This window comes from Gymnoscopelus microlampas (genome assembly GCF_963454915.1).
Source record: "Gymnoscopelus microlampas genome assembly, chromosome: 6".
NCBI classification, from domain to species: domain Eukaryota; kingdom Metazoa; phylum Chordata; class Actinopteri; order Myctophiformes; family Myctophidae; genus Gymnoscopelus; species Gymnoscopelus microlampas.
In genome coordinates, this window is record NC_139943.1 from 50,319,071 (window position 1) to 50,344,370 (window position 25,300).

The window sequence follows — 25,300 nt, forward strand, 5'->3', positions numbered from 1 at the left end:
ACACACACACACACACACACACACACACACACACACACACACACACACACACACACACACACACACAGTCAACTATTGGCTGTCAGGCTGTCAGACGGGGTGGAGGGAGTGGTTTATAAAAGGTGCATCACATAAAAAGCCTCTCAGCCTGAAGGATAACATTAAGTTAAGACTCAACTTGCAGGATAACATTAAGTTAGATTAATCCTGCAGGATAACATTAAATTAGATTAACCCTGCAGGATAACATTAAATTAGATTAATCCTGCAGAATAACATTAATTTAGATTAATCCTGCAGGATAACATTAAGTGAGATTAATCCTGCAGGATAACATTAAGTTAGACTAATCCTGCAGGATAACATTAAGTTAAGTCTCAACTTGCAGGATAACATTAAGTTGGACTCAACTTGCAGGATAACATTAAGTTAGACTCAACCTGCAGGATAACATTAAGTTAGACTAATCCTGCAGGATAGCATTAAGTTAGACTAATCCTGCAGGATAGCTGATGTATAACAGATATTATTAAGTTAAGACTCAAACATGTGGTTGTTCTTCTTAGTAACCGGCTCAGTCCTGATGGGCATGATGATGACGACAGGGTCCCACAGCGCCCCCCCTGACACAGCTCAGACCCTGCAGAGCCTCCACTGCCCGCCCTGTGAGCGGCTCCACTGCGCCACCCAGAGGCGGGCGCTGAAGCTGCAGTGTCCAGGCGGCATCACCACGGGCGTGTGCGGCTGCTGCCCGGCGTGCGCCCGCCTGGCCGGGGAGCCCTGCGGGGGCACATGGGACCACCTGGGGAAGTGTGACCGGGGCCTGGTGTGTGTCCTTAACGTTCAGCACCACGATGATGATGATGATGTCACTGACAGGAAGCTGCCAGAGAACACAGGAAGCTGTACAGCAGGTACAGATTATTATTTTCATTCTACCATTTTATAGTGAACTAGAAAAAGTGCTCCTCGGAGCACAGGTCTCCGCCAGGTCAGGTAGGTTATTGTGGGCCAGCAATGTTTGGAGTCAGCCAATCAGGATGGAATATGACAAATCGGACGGATCCGTCTTGATCACTTGACTAAAGAGATAATGTACCGATTTTTGTGATGTTTGGACAACATTTGTAAGAGCAATATAAAACAAATGGTTTTGCAAAAATCGGCCTCCTGGTGGCGCTATGATAGGATGGCATTTTAGGGTGGATTTGCAGAATTTTGTTCAAAACAGGCCACTGCTGCAAACTTTATATGTCAATCTTAGCCAGGATGGAATATGAAAACTCTAACAGACCGTCTTGATCACATGACTATGGAGATCATGTATATCGATTTGCGTGAAATTTGGATAAAATCTGAAGGAGTAATTTCCAAAAATGTATTTTATATAAGCCGGCCTCCTGGTGGCGCTATAAAAGGCAGATGTGAAAAAGGTAGGGTTTTTCCTTGGCCTCTAGAGATTGCAAAGTTATAGTTATAGGTAAAAACACGAATCGGCCTGTTATAGCGCCACCATGAGGCTGATTTAATTTTCAAGTGGCATTACCTCCTTGGCCTAGTGAGAATGTGTGTGCAAAATTGAACGGAAATCGCACGCTGTGTTGATGATTTGAGGCATTTTGGACCAATCAGGATGGAATATGAAAAATCTGAAATACCCGTTTTGTTTAAAGGACGACTTCACCGCTTTTCAACCTATCTTCATATAATTGGTCCTCTATCATGAGTATTCGTGAGGACCAATGATATGAAGATAGGTTGAAAAGCGGTGAAGTCGTCCTTTAATGACTATAGAGATACTGACACACCGATTTGCGTGATGTTTGGACAAAATCTGTGGCGCTATAACAGGCCCATGTGAAGGGCAGTAACACCCTAATAAATCACAGCAAAACAAAGTAAAAGAACAAAAAGGGAATTAGAAACACAAATGAAAGGGAGGGGGGGGGGGGGGGTACCACTACCATGTCACCTGTTCCCAACGGTCCCTATGCAGCACCCGTCCTGAAAAGGTAATAGTAGTTAGTAACGCACCGTACAATATATTAAAATGACATCATTCTATTACCAGAGGTAAAGGATGACGTCTGTTTACAGGCCTCTATGTGCCCGACGGTCTCACACAAAACAACTAAATAAACTAAACAAACCAAAACAACTAAATAAACTAAACAAACACAAAACAACTAAATAAACTAAACAAACACAAAACAACTAAATAAACACTCTGGCCGTTTAGCCAGAGTTTGTAGACCCAGGCGACCAGGGATGGAAGACAACCATTAAACCATATAGGCGATCTTGAGCAACGCGGTTGCCGTGTTAATACGGCCCACCGTGTCCTACATCACGGTCGCCCAAACGAGAACTGACGTTCCAATGGTGCAACTACACCCGGGTCAGCTTGGTTTAGAGGCCGTGGACACGCCCCCGCCGAGGACGGCGTGGCGACATGCGCCACAACTAGTGGAGACAGACATCCAGCGCGGGAACCAACGCCCATCCTGCTACATACGTTCATTAATCTTAGTATTTATTATCTTATATGTTTATTGTCTCCACCAGGCCTAAAGGCAGACTATGAAACGAGACTATGACTATGTTTTGCACCCTGTCCGTCCGTCCGTGTGTCCGTCTGTCTGTGAACAGCTAATCTCCGGCACCGTTGGCCCGGTCGCCGCGAAACTGTGCACACACTCCCTATAGATGCCAAAGCCGAACCTTTTCAGATTGGCCTGTTATAGCGCCATCAGGAGGCCGACTTTTGCAAAATACATTTTTTTAATATTACTCCTACAACCTTTGTCCAAACATCACACAAATCGGTATACAGTAGCCTATCTCTAGAGTCCTGTGATCAACACGGGTCTGTCATATTTTCCATATTCCATCCTGATTGGCTAAGATTGCCTTCCAAGTTTGCAGGACAAGTTTGTTTTGAACAAAATGCCTCAAATCATCAACGCAGTGTGCGATTTCCGTGAAAATTTCCCACTCATTCCCACTAGGCCGAGGAAGAAATGTCACCCTTTTCACATTGGCCTGTTATAGTGCCACCAGCAGGTCTAATTTAGCAAAACACATTTTTGGAACAAAATGCTTCAAATCATGAATGCAGTGTCCGATTGCCGTGAAAGGCCTAAGAACAAATGGCCTATTATAGCGCCACCAGGAGGCCACAATAACGTACCATGACCTGGCGGAGACCTGTGCTCCGAGGAGCACTTTGTCTAGTTAAACTATGTGTTTAATATCGGGGGTATAAGTGAAATATTCTTGTTAAAATAAGTGTTAAATTGCTTTAATCATAAGAGTGTGTGTCAATAACAGGAGTCTGTCTCCCCGTCTCTCCACTCTTCAGTAAACAGGTGGGATGACAATCTCATCCAATCAGGAGAGAGAACTCATACAGGATAAACAGATGAAACAAAGAAATGAGCTGATAATAGGAGTTGGAACATTAGTAGTCTCTTCTGACATGAAATGTTCCACGTGTTTACTAAAGAGCAGGAGAGACAGGTTACTGAACAAAACACTCTATAGCAATGACTACTATCACAATATTGAGCTAATAATAAAATAAAAAACATACAACCCTAAAATATCTTCCAGCACCTTTAATGTCTCATACGTGGTGCATCTTGTATCAATAATAATACATTAACAGTGTTTTTATGAGCTGAGGACTGATATGGTGTTCTGAACAGGCTCGCCCCCAGCGTAGCCTATTCGTTTTATTGAGGTTAAGGTTAGGAATAAGGTTAGGTTTAATTTTAGACATAGTTTTACTGTGGTTAACGTTAGGAAAAAGGTTAGGTTTAGACATAGTTTTACTGAGGTTAAGGTTAGGAATAAGGTTAGGTTTAGACATAGTTTTACTGTGGTTAAGGTTAGGAAAAAGGTTAGGTTTAGACATAGTTTTACTGAGGTTAAGGTTAGGAATGAGGTTAGGTTTAGACATAGTTTTACTGAGGTTAAGGTTAGGAATAAGGTTAGGTTTAGACATAGTTTTACTGAGGTTAAGGTTAGGAATAAGGTTAGGATTAGGCATAGTTTTACTGAGGTTACGTTTAGGAATACCTGGTGGCGACCATTCCGAGGTCGTCGAATTTGACCAGGGGCGAGCGTGTTTTGGGGCGAGCATTTTGGGGCTTGTATTTGTTGGTTTAATGCTGTATATATACACATACATATCAATGAGGATGATTAATCTGGTTTAATGCTACACGTACACATCTATGAGGATGATTAATCTGGTTTAATGCTGTATATATGTACACATACACATCAATAAGGGAAATAATCTGGTTTGATGCAGTGTTGGAGTCCCAGGATGAGGAGAACTGTCTTCCAGAATGTTCTAAGGCCTTCTGCAAGGCCAACCCCTCTGAGATCTGCTCAGCAAGGTGAGGATAAACATCATATTCTATAACAGTGGTTGTCATGGTGATGATAAACATCATATTCTATAACAAAGGTTGTCATGGTGATGATATACATCATATTCTGTAACAGTTATTGTCAAGGTGATGATAAAGCACTTTTTAATACTTTTCATTTGCCCAACAGCGAGGATATGTTAATGTATTAATATATTAATTAATTATTCAATGTACAACATGTTATTTTCTAGGTTTGTTTCGGTACAGAAACAGCCGTGTCACGGCTCCTGTCAGCACACTTCCTGTTCAGGTTGTCTGCTCCTCAAAGCTCCGCCCCCAGCCTGTTCCCGCCCCTGCAGCCCAAACGACACTTCCTGTCTGAAGCAGTTTGGACGATGCATCCACAACCACCTAGCATCACCTCTCCACCCTGTGTGTCACAGCCTACCGGTAGGTCATCCACAACCCCCTAGCATCACATCTCCACCCTGTGTGTCACAGCCTACTGGTAGGTCATCCACAACCCCCTAGCATCACATCTCCACCCTGTGTGTCACAGCCTACCGGTAGGTCATCCACAACCACCTAGCATCACCTTACTGGTAGGTCATCCACAACCCCCTAGCATCACCTCAACCTACTGGTAGGTCATCCACATCCACCTAGCATCCCCTTAATGGTAGGTCATCCACAACCCCCTAGCATCACCTCAAGCTACTGGTAGGTCATCCACAACCACCTAGCATCACTCACTGTAACCACCGAGCATCACCTTAGTGGTAGGTCATCCACAACCACCTAGCATCACCTTACTGGTAGGTCACTGTAACCACCTAGCATCCTTACTGGTAGGTCATCCACAACCACCTAGCATCACCTTACTGGTAGGTCACTGTAACCACCTAGCATCACCTTACTGGTAGGTCACTGTAACCACCTAGCATCACCTTACTGGTAGGTCACTGTAACCACCTAGCATCACCTTACTGGTAGATCACTGTAACCACCTAGCATCACCTTACTGGTAGGTCATCCACAACCATCTAGCATCACCTTACTGGTAGGTTACTGTAACCACCTAGCATCACCTTACTGGTAGGTCACTGTAACCACCTAGCCACTGGTTGACCATCACTTGCATGTTTTGTTTTGTAGAATAAATCAATGTGTTTAGCTTTGGGCATTAAACTGTAACTGACACTGTGTTTTATTGTGTTTCATGTGTTTCAACAGAGTCATCCTGAAGGGTATTTCATGTGCCTGGTTCCATCCTGTCCACCTGCACCCAGCTGATGGCTGCTGATGAATCTCACAGGACGTCGACACCAGTAACAATGTAGCAAATGAACATGGCAGCTAACTCTCCCAACTCTATGTGAAACCTGAAAACCATTTCTTTAGTTAAAATAGTGAATTAAATGTAATAATTTCATACAGTACTACTGTATATCGCCTCACGTCTTTCATTCATATCTACAATATTAAGTACTAACTTAAGCTCTTATGTTTATATTTTGTTCAACCTTTCTGTGCAGTTTAAATGTTGGTTAAGTGATGTTTTGGTGAAAACAAAAAGGTTTTTGTTTAAAGGTTAAAGCTCTGTATTCTAGAACTCATTGCTACATTATATTCACCTGTTTCCTAGGCTGTGTGTTTTCCACTTCCTGTCGATTTCATTGGATATCATTGGTCATCTGACCAGTTTCATTGGATTTCATTGGATCAAATCGACAGGAAGTGGAAAACACACAGCCTAGGAAACAGGTGAATAGTAATGATTACTATCACAATATAGAGTTATTTAACAACAAATTAATGAATTCAAGGCTTCATGGGGTGTCATTGATAGAAAATAATATATTTTTTGGGTGAACTACTCGGAAAAACATAAACAGTTTAACTATGGAGATACAAGGTTTCTGCCCGACAGCAACAATAAGTATGACATGTATCAATGAATCAATGATGTTGGCGCGCGCGCGCACACACACACACACACACACACACACACACACACACACACACACACACACACACACACACACACACACACACACACACACACACACACACACACACACACACACACACACACACACACACACACACACACACACACACACACACACACACACACCTTGATAGTTATTGAATAACAGAGCATTTATGATGCAGCTCATACAGAGACAGAATGAAGTGGAACAACAAAGGATAGCTTGTTCTTTGTAATATTCTTCTAGAAGAATGACTTATTGTTTTCATCCTGTCACTCAGACACCCTGTAGAGATGGGGGCGGGGCATGTAATGAGGCTGAACGCTCACCTCTTCAGGTTCCGCCTCTCAGCCCGTAACCTTGACGACCTTAGTCTTATGCAAAGGTTAAAATGATCCTATAGTTTACTGAGACACTACACTGTCTATCTGTATTCTATGATCCTATAGTTTACTGAGACACTACACTGTCTCTCTGTATTCTATGATCCTATAGTTTACTGAGACACTACACTGTCTCTCTGTATTCTATGATACACGGTCTCTCTGTATTCTATGATCCTATAGTTTACTGAGACACTACACGGTCTCTCTACATTCTATGATCCTATAGTTTACTGAGACACTACACTGTCTCTCTGTATTCTATGATCCTATAGTTTACTGAGACACTACACTGTCTCTCTGTATTCTATGATCCTATAGTTTACTGAGACACTACACTGTCTCTCTGTATTCTATGATCCTATAGTTTACTGAGACACTACACTGTCTCTCTGTATTCTATGATCCTATAGTTTACTGAGACACTGCACTGTCTCTCTACATTCTATGATCCTATAGTTTACTTTTGTTTTCTGCAGAAATAGCCAATGTGTCACAATGCGACACGTTGTGAGCTTGTAGATCGGCTATTTTCAGTGAAGAGATTTGTTTTACAGGTAAAAGAAAAAGAGGGGGTCCAGTACAGACCCTTGGGGGACTCCGGACAGTGAAGTATATATATTATGGTTTTAGCTTCAGATGAACACACCACTGTATCAGTGGCCTATCAGGAAGATGAGATCTTAAACAAAGCAGCCTGTCATGTTTATCAGCCTCATATTTGACTGATAAAAAGCTCAGATAACAGAGTTAGATAACAAGGCCCTGAGCCACTGCCAGGTGTAATAAATGTGTCTTTTATGTTAAAGTTTGAATGAACAACACAGAACAATAGAGAAAAAGAACAGATTACAGGGAAGGATCTGACCTTCATGTTTGACTTGATATTCATGTAGTGAGCTGGATTGGCCTGGTTCCAACCAGTGGCCCTCGTTTATTTATGGAGTGTCAATGGAGTGTACAAACAAACCAGCTGGTATTTGAGCCCAGGTCCTTCCCCCGAAACCTTTTAACAGAGTAGATGTCATTTCCTGTGTTCTGGTGAATTTTGGGAGTTTGATACCAAATCAAGGAGAGATGACAATCCAGGAGTCCAAAAGGAGAGGGTTGGCAGCCCTGCCTTAGGCCAGGGCTGCCAACCCTCATGGATCCTGTCAAGTACATGAATGACACCAATCACATCGTCATGAATGGAATACGTTTATACAGTAATTACAGAGCGCAGTGCCAGTGTGCATTCTAGTTACACTAAAATAAAGCAATCATGTATTCCCCGTCAGTCAGGGGCTGCCGTCTCGCCACGTTAATGAGAGATAACCTGGCAAGGCAGTCATAATCTGAACGTTTATGGGGCGATTGAGGAAAGAGTTATGAACACAACATGTACCCAACTAAGCACCTAACTTTCAACATTGCAAATAGGCTATGTTAGATTTTAATTGCTCATCATTGTCACTTGGAAATGAAATAGGCGCGCATGTCCATGATGTATGCCTTTATAAAATGTTGTCTACGCGGCCTCAGAGCTGACGCGAGATCTGAGCGGGCCGTACGATGAAGTCAAAGTCATGATAGATTGATAAATGCCCACAATTGCGGCGATCTCGCCGTACGCCCATTATTTGGTCTACACCACTTTGATAAATGAGGGCCAGTAACTTGTGAATGTTTAGTCCCAGCTATGTATACTGGGGACTTGTCTTGGTGTTATGTTGTTGTTGTGTGCCATAGAGTATATACATGTGTTTTTCTGACAGTGAAGATGAATATTCCTGAGGAGACAATAAAGATTATTATTATTATTAGCTGGATTGGCCTGGTTCCACACAGTAATATTCACAACAAGCCTTAACAATGAAATTACTCTAAAGCCGTCTGTCATTCTTATTAACATTCATTATACAAGCTAAACAGCAGTGTTTCCCAAACCTAGGGTGGAGACCCATCTCGGGTAGCGGACCCTTTTATAATGGTCACGACTTAAGCACGGTAAATATACCATTTGTTTCGCCTAAAGATTAAAAAACAAACTAACAAATTCCCCGAAACGTTCTGATCTACAAGCTTCAAGCAAGATCAGCCGTTTTCACTCATTTTTGTGATGAATTCATTATGTGCCTTTATAAGTTTGGGTCCCAGGAAGACTAACTCTAAACTATAATACAGGTGTCATGTTCCCTTTTACAGTCAGGTTGGATTTTATTTAACACTCCTTCAGGCAATAAAGTATTTATTATAGTTTTATTACTATTTTTTACAATTTATAACAAAAAAAAGTCAATAGTTGATGAAGATCTACAGCTTTACAAGGAATATAAAAGTAAATATAAAGATTTACTGAACAAAAGTGGCCAACGTTCCAATAAATCTAGTGACAGAAGCATAACGTCCATACGGTGTAAAAGTCCTTCTGAACACCTACTGATATGGGCAAGCGTGTATAAAGGAGTAATGAACTTGAGAAAAGCAAAAAGGGGGTCCTGCACATATTCTTGTATACTTACAACAAAAATACTTAAATTGAGACACGTATCGGTCGCTTCAGGTGAAGACAGTGTTTTTTTGCTCTTCTCAGAGTCATACGGTGTAACATGGATTCATCAATATAGAATTGTCGCTCAAAATGGAATGGCTGCATGGTCCTAGAGCCCGTCCATACTTTGGAACAACAAGTTGCCAGAAAATGAGTTCATTAACGTTAAAACACATTAATTCAATTCATCCTCCTACAGTATGTCATTTTGCCGTGAGTGTCGGGGGAACACATAGTGATAAACATAGTGTTTAATAGAGTTTAGAGAAGTTGTCATAATAACACATTTATGTGGAATGCATATCCAGAAGAACATACCAGGGAAAGATGACATCAAAATGACGTTTGTTTACTTCTAAAAGTTACACAGTATGACTTTAAACTACTAGTAACCGCTGTGGTCAGTGGACAGAACGTTGTGACTGACCAGCTCTAAGGCCAGACCACACCAATGCAACTACTTACAACTCCTTGCTTTTGCTCTTCTTTCATTGTTAAATTTGTACTTTTTCTGTAATTGTATTCTTGCTCTGTAAAGCACAGCCTCAATGACATTTGCCAGGAGTTGCATTGGTGTGGACTGGCCTTAAAACTGTGTTGTTGCAAGGAGTTGCGACTAGTTGCATGGGTGCGGTTTGGTCTTAAACTTTACACTCTTTGGTGGACAGAAGAACAAGTGACCCAGAACCCAAAAAACAATGATATGAAAATTACAGAATGGCCCTTTAACACAATAAATGAATACACAATAAGATGAATGACAAATAAAATTACAGAATGGCCCTTTAACACAATGATACATGAATACACAATAAGATGAATGATGCTGCATTATTGGTAAATATGTTCCTTAGACCCTGACTGTACTTACAGACTGAAAGAGTCACTGAGAAAATAAAAAAAGAAACTAAACTCTATGATAAAAGCTCATTTCAGATGGTCCTTTGCTACGTGTTTAGAACAAAATGCTGACTGATGCGTCTGTGTGAACGTAGCGTATAAAATGTGAAAAATGGGGAATAATTTGGAAAACATTTGTTTTAAACAAATGTTCTCGTATGGGGGTCCCTGGCACAAAATCTTTTGAGATGGGGGTCCGCGGCAAAATACATCCTGTATCAATTTGGGAGTCCTTGACATACGAACGTTTGAGAACTAACTGCTCAGTATGTTCTAACAAAACAGCATGTTTCATGTTTAAACAATGGGGATGAACTGAAAGAATTTAAAAAGACGAAAACGTCAACATTAGTTAATGAGTTTCTACTCTGACTGTTCATTAATTAACTGATAATAATCAGAACTAACTGTATGACGTCAACACCAGAATTATCTGAGTTTTCAGAGCATATTTCCAAATGCATGGAAAGGATATAATATCTTAATTAAACCCATGGAAAGGATCTAATATCTTAATTACATCCATGGAAAGGATATAATATCTTAATTACACCCATGGTAAGGATATAATATCTTAATTACACCCATGGAAAGGCTTTAATATCTTAATTACACCCATGGGAAGGCTATGATAATTCTGTTGTAATAACAGAGAGAGACTAAAACCTTCATCATGCATCTTCTTCATCCTAAACCCAGATTGTCTGTAATGATGTTGAATAAAAGGCACTAATGAACAAATAACAGCCTGGAGTCGTTCCTAACAGTTTCCTAGACACTCTCACTCCCAGAACGTACCATAACACTTTGATAAATGAGGGCCAGTAACTTGTGAATGTTTAGTCCCAGCTATGTATACTGGGGACTTGTCTTGGTGTTATGTTGTTGTTGTGTGCCATAGAGTATATACATGTGTTTTTCTGACAGTGAAGATGAATATTCCTGAGGAGACAATAAAGATTATTATTATTATTAGCTGGATTGGCCTGGTTCCACACAGTAATATTCACAACAAGCCTTAACAATGAAATTACTCTAAAGCCGTCTGTCATTCTTATTAACATTCATTATACAAGCTAAACAGCAGTGTTTCCCAAACCTAGGGTGGAGACCCATCTCGGGTAGCGGACCCTTTTATAATGGTCACGACTTAAGCACGGTAAATATACCATTTGTTTCGCCTAAAGATTAAAAAACAAACTAACAAATTCCCCGAAACGTTCTGATCTACAAGCTTCAAGCAAGATCAGCCGTTTTCACTCATTTTTGTGATGAATTCATTATGTGCCTTTATAAGTTTGGGTCCCAGGAAGACTAACTCTAAACTATAATACAGGTGTCATGTTCCCTTTTACAGTCAGGTTGGATTTTATTTAACACTCCTTCAGGCAATAAAGTATTTATTATAGTTTTATTACTATTTTTTACAATTTATAACAAAAAAAAGTCAATAGTTGATGAAGATCTACAGCTTTACAAGGAATATAAAAGTAAATATAAAGATTTACTGAACAAAAGTGGCCAACGTTCCAATAAATCTAGTGACAGAAGCATAACGTCCATACGGTGTAAAAGTCCTTCTGAACACCTACTGATATGGGCAAGCGTGTATAAAGGAGTAATGAACTTGAGAAAAGCAAAAAGGGGGTCCTGCACATATTCTTGTATACTTACAACAAAAATACTTAAATTGAGACACGTATCGGTCGCTTCAGGTGAAGACAGTGTTTTTTTGCTCTTCTCAGAGTCATACGGTGTAACATGGATTCATCAATATAGAATTGTCGCTCAAAATGGAATGGCTGCATGGTCCTAGAGCCCGTCCATACTTTGGAACAACAAGTTGCCAGAAAATGAGTTCATTAACGTTAAAACACATTAATTCAATTCATCCTCCTACAGTATGTCATTTTGCCGTGAGTGTCGGGGGAACACATAGTGATAAACATAGTGTTTAATAGAGTTTAGAGAAGTTGTCATAATAACACATTTATGTGGAATGCATATCCAGAAGAACATACCAGGGAAAGATGACATCAAAATGACGTTTGTTTACTTCTAAAAGTTACACAGTATGACTTTAAACTACTAGTAACCGCTGTGGTCAGTGGACAGAACGTTGTGACTGACCAGCTCTAAGGCCAGACCACACCAATGCAACTACTTACAACTCCTTGCTTTTGCTCTTCTTTCATTGTTAAATTTGTACTTTTTCTGTAATTGTATTCTTGCTCTGTAAAGCACAGCCTCAATGACATTTGCCAGGAGTTGCATTGGTGTGGACTGGCCTTAAAACTGTGTTGTTGCAAGGAGTTGCGACTAGTTGCATGGGTGCGGTTTGGTCTTAAACTTTACACTCTTTGGTGGACAGAAGAACAAGTGACCCAGAACCCAAAAAACAATGATATGAAAATTACAGAATGGCCCTTTAACACAATAAATGAATACACAATAAGATGAATGACAAATAAAATTACAGAATGGCCCTTTAACACAATGATACATGAATACACAATAAGATGAATGATGCTGCATTATTGGTAAATATGTTCCTTAGACCCTGACTGTACTTACAGACTGAAAGAGTCACTGAGAAAATAAAAAAAGAAACTAAACTCTATGATAAAAGCTCATTTCAGATGGTCCTTTGCTACGTGTTTAGAACAAAATGCTGACTGATGCGTCTGTGTGAACGTAGCGTATAAAATGTGAAAAATGGGGAATAATTTGGAAAACATTTGTTTTAAACAAATGTTCTCGTATGGGGGTCCCTGGCACAAAATCTTTTGAGATGGGGGTCCGCGGCAAAATACATCCTGTATCAATTTGGGAGTCCTTGACATACGAACGTTTGAGAACTAACTGCTCAGTATGTTCTAACAAAACAGCATGTTTCATGTTTAAACAATGGGGATGAACTGAAAGAATTTAAAAAGACGAAAACGTCAACATTAGTTAATGAGTTTCTACTCTGACTGTTCATTAATTAACTGATAATAATCAGAACTAACTGTATGACGTCAACACCAGAATTATCTGAGTTTTCAGAGCATATTTCCAAATGCATGGAAAGGATATAATATCTTAATTAAACCCATGGAAAGGATCTAATATCTTAATTACATCCATGGAAAGGATATAATATCTTAATTACACCCATGGTAAGGATATAATATCTTAATTACACCCATGGAAAGGCTTTAATATCTTAATTACACCCATGGGAAGGCTATGATAATTCTGTTGTAATAACAGAGAGAGACTAAAACCTTCATCATGCATCTTCTTCATCCTAAACCCAGATTGTCTGTAATGATGTTGAATAAAAGGCACTAATGAACAAATAACAGCCTGGAGTCGTTCCTAACAGTTTCCTAGACACTCTCACTCCCAGAACGTACCATAACATACCAGAGTGACTAATAGTGAACTCCCGGTTCGCCGTGCCGAACGGTGCGAAGTCAGCGTCAGCCGACTCAGCGCCGTTGGAGTTACATCCTGATAGAGACAGAATGGTAACTCATGTCTCCCCTAGTCAACATGTGCCCCCCCCCCCCCCAGGGACGTCTGAGAGGAGAATGTGTTATAATATATATATATATAAATCATATATACTATATATACATCATATATATAGTGTGTGTGTGTGGAGATTCAGACACACTGTTTGTTCCAGAAGCTCCAGAAGGGGGAGGAGTTTAAAACAGCCTGTTCCAGAATGAGGGGGAGGAGTTTAGCACAGAGAAGGGCGAGGAGTTTAGAACAACTTGTTCCAGAAGGGGGAGGAGTTTAGAACAGTTTGTTCCAGAAGGGGGAGGAGTTTAGCACAGAGAAGGGCGAGGAGTTTAGAACAACTTGTTCCAGAAGGGGGAGGAGTTTAGAACAGTTTGTTCCAGAAGCTCCAGAAGGAGGTGGAGTTGAAGGCACCGATGCACATGAGCAGAAGGATGTAGAGACTCATCATGATAGCAAAATGATGGCGGACCACCCAGGAGGTCCTGCTGGAATGTCTACACACACACACACACACACACACACACACACACACACACACACACACACGTTAGTGTTCATTCATTCAGTAAAACGTTCCTTTTCACTATGAACTGAATCCATTTGAGAGTATTAGCCAATTAAGTCCAATTTAGAGCCCCAAAAAGTTTGAAAATAGCCGATCTACAATCTACATGATGTGACGTGTTGTAAGCTTGTAGATCAGCTATTTCCCCTTTTTCTTTTCTTTTTTATTTCATTCAACCTCCAAAATGATAATTATTATTAAAATCATTACACCTCTACATGTCAATGCATATCATTCACCATGTGGCCACTAGGAGGCACTGTGTACCTGGACAGGTGTCTCCTCTGGGAGTAGACCATATTATTATTATTATTACAGGGCCAGAGCTCAGCTCTGGACCTGTTTTGTTATTGGCAGTATTCTGTCACTTCTTCTTCTTCTGCCACTTTTCGCAGTTCTGGCTGAACCGTGCAGTCGCTTTTTACGAAACTCGGCCATATGGTAGATGGTCATGAAAAACGATCAAAAAATAATTCTCACAATCTTTCGTCCAAAGGTGGCGCTATAGCACTCAATTGAAAATGCCAACTTTGAACAGGTACAACTCATGCCCTGTTTGACCTACAGCCATGAAACTTGGATACACATATGCGTCTCCTCATGCTGAACAACTTTCACGCTCTGACTTTTGACCTCTGACCTTTAGATCTCCCACCATTTTGAATTATATGAAAAACAGTCATTGGCTCCTAACTTCTGCATTTTTTTCACTTATGGAAATTCCGCCGCCTAGAAGTTGTCGGCAGAGGTCCAAAGTTCAAGTGTTAAACGTTTCGTGCAGATTGCTCCAAAATTCCAGGATTCCATAGATTTTAACTATTGCAGTTTTATGAAAATTATTCATCTGCCCCTAACACATACATGCAAGACTCACATTTCTTTGAAACGTTGCAGTAATGTAGAGAGTCATTCCAAATATCACTGAAACCAATCTCACTCCAATTGGCCAAAGGGGGGCGCTATAGCAATTTTTTGAAAATGCAAACTTTAAACAGGCATAAGTCATGCCTCGTTTGGCCGAAAGTCGTGAAACTTGCTTACACTTGTGCCTTGACTCATAAGGAACACATCTATCACTTTGACCAGTAAGCTCCGCCCTTAGATTTTCCGCCATATTGAGCAGTTTGAAAAACACTTAAAACCAGGATTTCTGAGCAATTTGTGTGAAACTGTCATCTGTGTCAGCTCCTTTTTCACAACTACAGGTATGTTTGTCCAATGGCTTCTTGCTACAGCATTAGCCTTGTAATCACAAGGTCGCCGGTTCAGGCCTCACCTCATGCAGACTTCATTTAAATTGCATTGCACTTCACACAACATGATTGTATCAATGAATGCATGTGCAATTGTTAAAGATGACATGAAATGCTTATTTGAGAGTATGTTTTTTCAATGTATGACATACTTCATTGTGAAAATAGCTGATCTACCATCTCACAACTTTTCACCTAACAATGCTTTGTGAGCTTGTGGATCGGCTACTTTCACTAGTTTTGGTACAGAGGAGACATCACATTTCTCTATTGGTAAATGGTTTGTGAACTTCATCTTTATGATCTTCAACAGACACCATCATGCTCAATCACTACTGTGACAGCCTGTTGAGTCCGAAGGTTGAGGCTTCGATTCCTGTCTATGGCCATGGGTTGAGGTGTCTATGAGTAAGGTTTCTTAACCCTGGATTGCTAGCCACAATCCCTCAGCACTCTGCTCAGCTGTTGCGAATTCTCATTTGTTAATTACATGGGCTGCTTTGTCCTATTGTGTTATTGTTGCATATTGCTGTTTGCCTTTCATGCCTTGGCTCCACTTATCGCTGCTTTCAGCTTTAATTATTGTCTCCGCCAGGAGAGTTTGTTTTCACTATCCGTCAGCCAAGCAAACATTGGTCGAGCCTCACGTGACACTTGACAATACGGTGAAATAGTGTGATCTGATTGGCTAGTGACATATAACGGGCTATAAATACATGTGTCACTTTGAAAGAGTCTTTGCCTCTTTCAAAGTGAGGTAAGACAGGAATAATCACGAAATGGCGGATACTGTAACAATTGGATAGGACACTTACACAGACAGGACAGATAGGACACTTACACAGACAGGACGGATAGGACACTTACATAGACAGGACGGATAGGACACTTACACAGACAGGACAGATAGGACACTTACACAGACAGGACGGATAGGACACTTACATAGACAGGACGGATAGGACACTTATACAGACAGGACGGATAGGACACTTATACAGACAGGACGGATAGCCACTTATACAAACAGGACGGATAGGACACTTATACAGACAGGATGGATAGGACAGTTATACAGACGGATAGGACACTTGTGTCATGTTACTATGACACAGTAACATGTTCTATTTTTTGTAAGAATTAGAACATAAGAATTAGAACATTCCCAACATTCCCAACACAAGTCTGCTGGCGGAGACTTGTGCTCCGAGGAGCACTTTTTCTAGTTATTATTATTATTACCTGGACATGTGTCTCCTCTGGGAATAGACCATATTATAATTATTATTATTAATATTACCTGGACAGGTGTCTCCTCTGGGAGTAGACCAGCAGGTATTTGACTCTCAGCAGAAGGTTGTTGGTGACGATGAAGTATTTCTGAGGAACCTCTCCTCCCTCACTGTTCTTGGCTCTAGAGCGCTGACGGTCCACCAGCTCACAGTCTAATACAATATATAATAATAATTATTATTATTATTATCAGTATGATTTATTACAGTCTGATAGATGTACATCAGGCAGGCAGCCAGCATTAGTGTGTTCAGTGGTAACAAACTCAGAAACAAAAGCTACTCTGCATACAGGAAACACCGTAATGAGCATCTATTTGTAAAGAGCAAAAAACTACGAAACATAGTAAACAGCATGAGATAAAAATGCCAAAAGGAATTAGTTAAATGAGAATATTGAGGAAAACTTAAAAGTCCTCAGATAAACGCTGGAAGGCTCTAAAACAACTAGGCTGCAACAACCAGCTTCAAACTAGATCTACAAACCTCTGCATTATTTCAAAAGGCTCGCTCATTACTGACAAACTGATTGTGGCGAAACTGTTTTAACAGTTTTTTCACTACAATTGTCAAATTGAGGGTTGACAAACTTCCCTCGCATTCAAGTCTCTATAAAAGCTCTAGATCAGATCCAAGCTCACTATGAAAACCTGGGGGTTCAAAAAGAAGCGTTCTCAATTAAACCTGTAAAGAAGATGTGCCAAAAGAAACTCATGGCCCCTTCAGCCAACCAAGGCCATGACGACACCCCACCAGATTCCTCAGAGACGCTCCCATGCTAGCCCACATTACAAACTAGGGATGGGAAACGACTCATGTTTTTCGTGTGGACGTGTTGGGGGCATTTATCGATGTGTCGATCGATTTCTTTTTTTATTTCAACGCGCAGTTGAGAGGATATCGCAAACCGCCCTTTCCTTTAAGCACCACAACTGCAGCTTTCATGTTTAGAATTAGCATCAAAGCCCTAATGATAATAAAAATGAGACTTTATTTAGTAAACATGTGTTTATTAACACAGAACACTTGTTTAATCCGTAGGCTACAGCAGCCTATAACTAACGAGGCCTACCTTTGAAAAATGAGGAAGAATGATGTCAGACTCAGCTCTCCTTCCCGATGCCAAACAATAATAATAATAATAGTAACAACACAACACGGTCAACAATGTGTCGCTATGTGGCCTGGATATAAACTGTTATATAATGTCTTATGGAGCGTTCCGGTAACCTCAGCGAAAAGTGACCGGCGACCTGGGAACGGTCGCCACCAGGTACTCCTACACCTCAGCTCAGTACACAATGGGGGCGAGTGTGTTTTGGGGCGATGGTTCCGGTTACCTCAGCGTATGTTCTATCTCTCATTGATGAAACATTATATAACATTTCATTAACATTAATGAAAGGAAAAAGGACAATAAAAAATAAAAACACAAAGGGAAAAAGAAAATGTAACAAAAATAGAAATAGAATTAAAAAAGGAGTGATGCTAAAAGCTAGGTAAATGTCTTGACTCGTTCACTGCCAGACTTATTTCTGGCTGTGTTTGCCCAGTGCCAGGATTATCTTACCTTTTCAAGTAGTCACAGAATATTTATCTCCAGTATGATTGATCCCCTGATGGTTGCTAATCACTGAGAGTTTTCAGGTGTGGTTTCACAAATGTCAACGAGGCCATTGTGACCTCGTTAACATTTGTTTGATGTTGAAAATAGCATGTTTCACTCAAAAATACATGGTAAAAACAGGAAAAAAATGTTTTTTTCTGTGTTTATTTTTAAACATTGAAGTGAATGGAGCAGCATTTTTTTGGATAGCGTTATCTCCTAGTTCCTTTGAGAAAACTCCCAAAAAAATAAATGAAAAAAATATATATATTTTTTTATTATAAATTTTGGTCCATTTCCGTCCTTGGCAATGAGAGCCATTGCAGAATCGGACGGGAATTCCCATCCTTGGCAATGAAAGAGTTAAGATTTAAAACATCCTGATAACGGCAGACCACCTGACCCTTGACCTCTGACCTCTCACAGCAACCTACCTTTCCTCTTCACCTGACATTTGACCTCTGGGTGGTCGATGACCTCACAGAGCGCCACACAGCTCAGCTGAGAGCCCAGCAGACTCTCCCTCCATCCGTTACCATGGGGACTGTAGAGGACCGCCATGCTGAGGTCACTGGTGAGGTAGGTCCCCTCCCCAAAGAGAGAGGTCTGAAACATAACCATAAACATAACCATAAACACCTCCCCAAAGAGAGACGTCTGCAACATAACCATAAACATAAACACCTCCCCAAAGAGAGATGTCTGCAACATAAACATACACACCTCCCCAAAGAGAGAGGTCTGCAACATAACCATAAACATAACCATAAACACCTCCCCAAAGAGAGAGGTCTGGAACATAACCATAAACATAACCATAAACACCTCCCCAAATAGAGACGTCTGCAACATAACCATAAACACCTCCCCAAAGAGAGACGTCTGAAACAAAAGGGAACCTGATCTCGGAATGTACAGAAAACAGCGCGATCGTCTATTAAACCACAATTAAACAACAGAACGCAGATCTGCGTTCTGGGCTCTTCTGGCAGCCCACGGTTTTATTTAATAGAACGCAGATCTGCGTCCATGGCAGCCAATGTGTTAAAGGGGAGAAATAATCGACCGAAGTTTCTGAACTTTGTGGGCAGTTTATGCAAGGGATAATGCATGGGGAGGTAGTCATTATTGAAATTTAAAGCCCGACAGGGCGATTAACCACCGAGGCGAAGCCGAGGTGGTTAATCGCTTAATCGCTTATTACACGGCTACTTAATAAATACATAAATACATTTACCCAAAAGTAACAACAAAACGAAGTATTTCCTTGCTTACGGCAATGAAAGTATTCCATAAGTATTGGGCTGGGCGGACAAGTTCGCCTCGCAAAAACAAATGACGAAATGGAAAAAAACTCGCCCCAAAACACACTCGCCCCCCATTCTATTTACTGCCGATTTGCCTGTAATACCGCCGGATTTGCCCCGGGGCGACTATGTTTTGGGGCGAGCGTTTTGGTATTCCCCCGTTGTTGCGCCACGATAAACAAGGAAGTGTAGTGGATCAAATAGAATGACTTTTCGGTTATTGCATCGTCTATTTCTCACTTCAAATGTTTTCAAAAACATTCTTGAGAGCAACGTTTAGTTGTAAATGACATTGGTTGTTTGTTTACATGGCTGTCATGTTGGATAAAGCATAAAATCAAGCAGCGCAGGTTGATATGAGCAGGTGTTCTGAGTCTCTGATTAGACAGCGGTCCGTTATTGAGCTCATCGGTCATCCAGAAATAATGACCGATGACTGACCAATCAGAATCGAGCATTCAACCAAGCCGTGTAATAAATGTATATAGTATACTAACCTTGTTAAGGTGACAGTGCAGACCCTTGTGAACTATAGAGTGGAAGTTCTCCAGGTGTATATATATGGTATATATATGGTATATATATAGTATATTAACCTTATTAAGGTGACAGTGCAGACCGTTGTGAACTATAGAGTGAAAGTTCTCCAGACGACTCCCATGGAAGGCGTAGAAAACGTCTCGGTCTCCTCTGGTCTTCTGGAACTGGAGGTTGAGCTGGTCGCTGTATTCCAGCTCAAACAGGAAGTCTGGTACGGGCGTAGAGATGCCTTCATTCTCCGTCAGGCTGCAGAGTTTAGCATACTGAACACAAACCAGCATTAACATGACCCATTAACACACACACACACACACACACACACACACACACACACACACACACACACACACACACACACACACACACACACACACACACACACACACACACACACACACACACACACACACACACACACACACACACACACACACACACACACAAGGTGCAAAACATACTCTCTCGCCATGCCATGAGACAATAATCAATAGTTGTAGCTCTCTACCTCTTCTTTCTGCAGGGTTTTGACAGCAAAGCTTCTAGAAGACAGAACCCAGTGGACCAGAGATAAATGTTGGTTTGATTCTCCAGATCTCAGTCTCACCAGATCCCTCACACCAGGCAGAGAGCTAGCATCTGTTAGCTGTAGAACATTCATATTATTATTATTATTATTATTATTATTATTATTATTATATTTTTACAGCTAAAGTGAGCCTCATTCTGCTGACTGTTTCTATTGCTGTCAAACTAAACTAACAGAACCAGCATTGAAGGTATTTTCTGGTAAACATGAGATATTGTGTTTGCTTTATGTATGAATGCCTTTGTTTGGCTCAATTATATAATAAATAAATAGTACTTCAGTGCCGTTTGAGAAGTATTAGAAATGAATCATAATAATACATATAAAAGCACCTTTCAACACAGATTTATGTTAAAACACCTCATAATGTTTCCTTTGTATCACAGAGTTTTCAATGGATGAGAAACACATATTGGTGATTGAATAATAACATACAGTAAATTTGTGAATAATAACATACAGTATATTTGTGAATAATAACATAAAGTATATTTGTGAATAATAACATACAGTATATTTGTGAATAATAACATACAGTATATGTGTGAATAATAACAGAGTATATTTGTGAATAATAATATACAGCATACTTGTGAATATTAACATACAGTATATTTGTGAATAATAACAGAGTATATGTGTGAATAATAATATAGAGCATATGTGTGAATAATAATATAGAGTATATTTATCTTACCAGCTCCTCAAAGTCTTTGTTTTCTGTGCTGATGTATGATGGAGGAAACGGTCTGAGGACAGAGTCTCTCTTATAGCTCTGAGCCGCTGCTACGAACAGGCTGAGACGAAGATCTGCTGCAACAGGGTCTCTGTGGAGACATGAGACCACTAGATCTCTGACCGCCTCCATGATCACCTGTTAACGAGATAATCAACCACTGTTAATGATGTTAATAACTACAGGGTACAGTATCTGTGAAGACATCAGACCACCGGCTCTCTGACCACCTCGATGATCACAAGGAGATAATACACCACTGTTAACGATGTTAACGACTACAGGGTCTCTGTGAAGACATGAGACCACCAGATCTCTGACCGCATCCATGATCACCTGTTAACGAGATCATTAACGTCACTGTTAACGATGTTAATGACTAGATAATTAACATCACTGTTAACAATGTTAACATCACTGATAACAATGTTAATGACAACTACCAGACTGCGACATTAAGATACCAGCTCCCTGACATCCTCCATGATGGTGACCACTAGACAATTACAATTATTTCTCCCTTTCCAACATGTTTAGGGTCATTTTATCATCTACAGGCTTTAATGTTTCACCTCAGACACCTTTTAGCTTGATTCAGTATTCATGATATTAATTTGACGAGACACGCGTCACACGCCCCCTTCCAAACAAACCCATTGTAACTTTAAACTCAATTTTAACCATGTTAGATTCATTTAAAACATTGTCCTTGGTTCTGGTGACTCATATTGTTGTTATTTATTTTACATTTTTGGGGGGGAATAAAAAAAGAAATGCAATGCATTTTTTGCATACAATTAATGAAAAAGGTTATTGGAAAACATGGTTTCCTTCTCCACACACATTAGTAGGACAATATCAGTTCTGTCTCTGTGTCTCATTGGATTATTATATATAATATAATATATAAAATATGATCTATAAATTAATGTCAAAGAGTCAGAACAATGTGTTTCTACTGTTAACAAATATAATAATATAATAAATAAAATATGATATATAAAAAATATAAATTCATGTCAAACTGTTAGTCCACAGAGAACACATTTTAGTTTAAGTAACTTTGATTTGCACTTTCTTAAAGATACTTTATAGTGGCTCATAGGACTAGACTATGTGACAACCAGGAATAGTTTGGTGACCACAGGAGAGACTGTTGACAGCCGGAATGTAGACGGCATCCCGGGAGCAGTATGGGTTAGCGCCCCAGGCTGTGTCTTCCGTGAGGAAGAAGCCCAACAAAGCCACCGTGAGGGCTTTAGGAGGGCCATTCAAGCAATCCGCAAGTGGAGCCTGCAGTACCACCACGGCCCAAGGGAACATCACGCCAGAAGTAAATGTTTGGATCGGGGCGGTGCACTGGATCTGGCGCAGCGCTCAGGTCCTGGACCTGGTGAGACGAAGGAGGAGCCCGGCCAGGAGACAACCCACAGAGCCTAGTCCCTCCACGTGCCAGAGCCTCCCCGAGTCCCGGCAGAGTAGTTCCGGAGAAGGGGACTGAGTAGCCCTGTCTTTCCCTATAGGACTGACCGTGGGTAGCTACTGGGACGTAAGTCGGGGCTTGATCAACCCTGGCTGGGTCACCTGGGCGAGGGTGTATGTTGTATGTTGCGAGACCCAAAACACGGGCGGCCATAGCTGAATGGTTAGTGAGCCCGCCTAGGGAGCCAGAGGCCCTGGTTGCCCCAGGTTCGATTCCAGGCCAGGTCCGCATATGTGTCGATGAAATGAAATTTGTTCCTGAGCAAGACTCTTAACCCCTAATTGCTCACAGGTTCTCATTGGAAACAAGACCGCAAGGACTTTCATGAACGACCTGTTAAAAGGAATTATCCTTACACGATGACCCTAGGCTACAACACTGATGATACGTCCCAGTTGCATCCATGTGATGTTTTTCTTTATTTATTGTAATGTTGCTGCTTAATTAATTACAACATTGTTTTAAACATTAACCTAGAACTGTAGGCCAATTAACACACACACACACACACACACACCTCTAACTCTGTACAATCTGTTAATAAACTACTATAATAAAATCTGCAAACTTTTCATAAACTATTCAAACAAAATCATCATCAGAGATCGCTAATTTATATTAGCACGTCCACAACGTCCTGTACAATATTATATTATTATTATTATAGTATTATTTATTATGATATATTGTCATGATCCGGTCACAGGCCTGTCACAATTATGACATAATCGCAATTATTTTTGCAATAATCGTCAAGAAATAGATGCAAGCTTGTTGTAAGCTTGTAGATCTGCTATTTCCACTATTACATTTTTTTTTTAAATATATTTTAATTTATTTGTATATTTAAGTATAGACATTTAAATTGTATTCTTATGTTCAAATGCTCAATGGCCAAAAACACAATAAAATCGTTAATCTCAATTATTTGTCTGACGATTAATGGTCAACTTAAATGTTTAATCATGACATAATCGCCCTGATGTCAGTCTGGTTACAACTTAATGAAACTAAACTTACCAACAGAATTAACCCTGAAACTGTCATGGCGGAGCGTGTTCCTTGTTTTGGTATTCTCTGCATTTACAACCCGTACATCTACATTAAAGTTCACATGTCAAACATAAAGTGCTGACCTCATGGTCATGGATGTTACAAGTTGAAACGGGATGGTCTAAGTACCCGTATCTTCTGTATTGTTTAATAAAAATCATTTTAATCCAATCGATGGCCATTTTCTCATAGTTATAATGTACCAGCGTGCAATACACCTCCCAACCAATAAGGTCGCGTTGTTGAAAGCATGGGAAAACAATCTGAGAAAATGGCCACCAATCGGATTAAAAAGCTTTGTATTGAACAATACGAAAGATACGGGTACTTAGACCCACCCGTTTCAACTTGTAACATCCATGGCCATGAGGTCAGCACTTTATATTGTAAATGTGAACGTTTATGTAGATGTACGGGCTGTAAATGGAGAAAGTACTAAAGCCAGGTAGAAGTTCCACCATGACACTTTGTGACAGACGAGCGTCATGTGAACCATATGGCTATAACAGAAACAGTCGAGGCTGCTATGCTATCTTAAATGTTCCTATGAATTGAGTGCAAGGACCTCAATGGAAACAAGACATAGTGCTTTCTTGAGTTTAAATCCTTTAGCTCCTTTTGTATTGAACTGTACTTTATGTGCTTCTTATGCAAACTGTTAAGTATTCAATCAAACAAACAAAAGCAGCTAGCTGAAGTTAGCAGCTAGCTGAAGTTAGCATCCTGAGCTAGTTAGTGTTTATTTAGTATTTAATGATTCTTCTACATTCATTCATGGAATCAAAACCTTTATGAATTAATAAATACATTAAAGCATGTTGTTTACCTTCAGTGTTTGTTGGTGTTGATGACGTCAGTCATGTCCATAGAGTTATAATAATAAACATGTTAGCATTAGCATTAGCTTCATATAGATATCTATGTTAACTTAACCAACATCTAGCCTCGGTGGGATCGATACTGTCTTCAGGTTCCTGATCCGGTCCAGAGCGGAAATAACTTTACGTCATCAAGCAGCCGGAACGCACCACCGGAACCCCCGGTGCCGTGCACCTCTAAAATGATTCCCCTGGTTTAAAATAGGTTTCATTTGGTATTTATGTCCATCTTTTATTCTAACGAGTAACTACATATAGTAATAATGAACACCAACATCAGCTACTTCCAGTGT

The 25,300-nt window shown here is 40.3% G+C and overlaps 1 protein-coding gene across 5 annotated transcripts; it reads right to left on the bottom strand.

The window, feature by feature from the left end:
* Nucleotides 1-10,064: 10,064 nt before the first annotated feature.
* parp16 (poly (ADP-ribose) polymerase family, member 16) lies at nucleotides 10,065-25,084 on the bottom strand. 5 transcript variants are annotated; one of them, XR_014600989.1, is made up of 8 exons: nucleotides 24,956-25,084; nucleotides 21,555-21,731; nucleotides 20,777-20,914; nucleotides 20,328-20,534; nucleotides 18,859-19,030; nucleotides 16,827-16,971; nucleotides 13,758-14,202; nucleotides 10,065-13,723 (listed from the first exon to the last, which is right to left on the bottom strand). XR_014600989.1 is itself a non-coding variant. In XM_084060152.1 (7 exons), exons 2-7 carry the CDS (start codon nucleotides 21,723-21,725, stop codon nucleotides 14,070-14,072), a joined length of 966 nt encoding a protein of 321 aa, XP_083916278.1. In that variant the 5' UTR covers nucleotides 21,726-21,731; nucleotides 24,956-25,084; the 3' UTR covers nucleotides 10,065-14,069. The 5 variants fall into 5 exon arrangements, 1 of the variants encoding a protein (XP_083916278.1); XR_014600990.1 differs by having other exon boundaries at nucleotides 10,065-13,167; nucleotides 13,220-14,202; XR_014600991.1 differs by having other exon boundaries at nucleotides 10,065-12,487; nucleotides 12,543-14,202.
* Nucleotides 25,085-25,300: the final 216 nt, after the last annotated feature.

What these genes read in the sequence shown, in the direction of transcription:
- parp16 (XM_084060152.1), bottom strand. Translation starts at nt 21,725, where the DNA reads ATGGAGGCGGTCAGAGATCTAGTGGTCTCATGTCTCCACAGAGACCCT. An exon ending in AAACCCTGCAGAAAGAAGAG is followed by an intron (nt 20,535 to 20,776) that starts GTAGAGAGCTAC and finishes GTTTGTGTTCAG; the next exon opens with TATGCTAAACTCTGCAGCCT. An exon ending in TGCACTGTCACCTTAATAAG is followed by an intron (nt 19,031 to 20,327) that starts GTTAATATACTA and finishes GTTATGTTTCAG; the next exon opens with ACCTCTCTCTTTGGGGAGGG.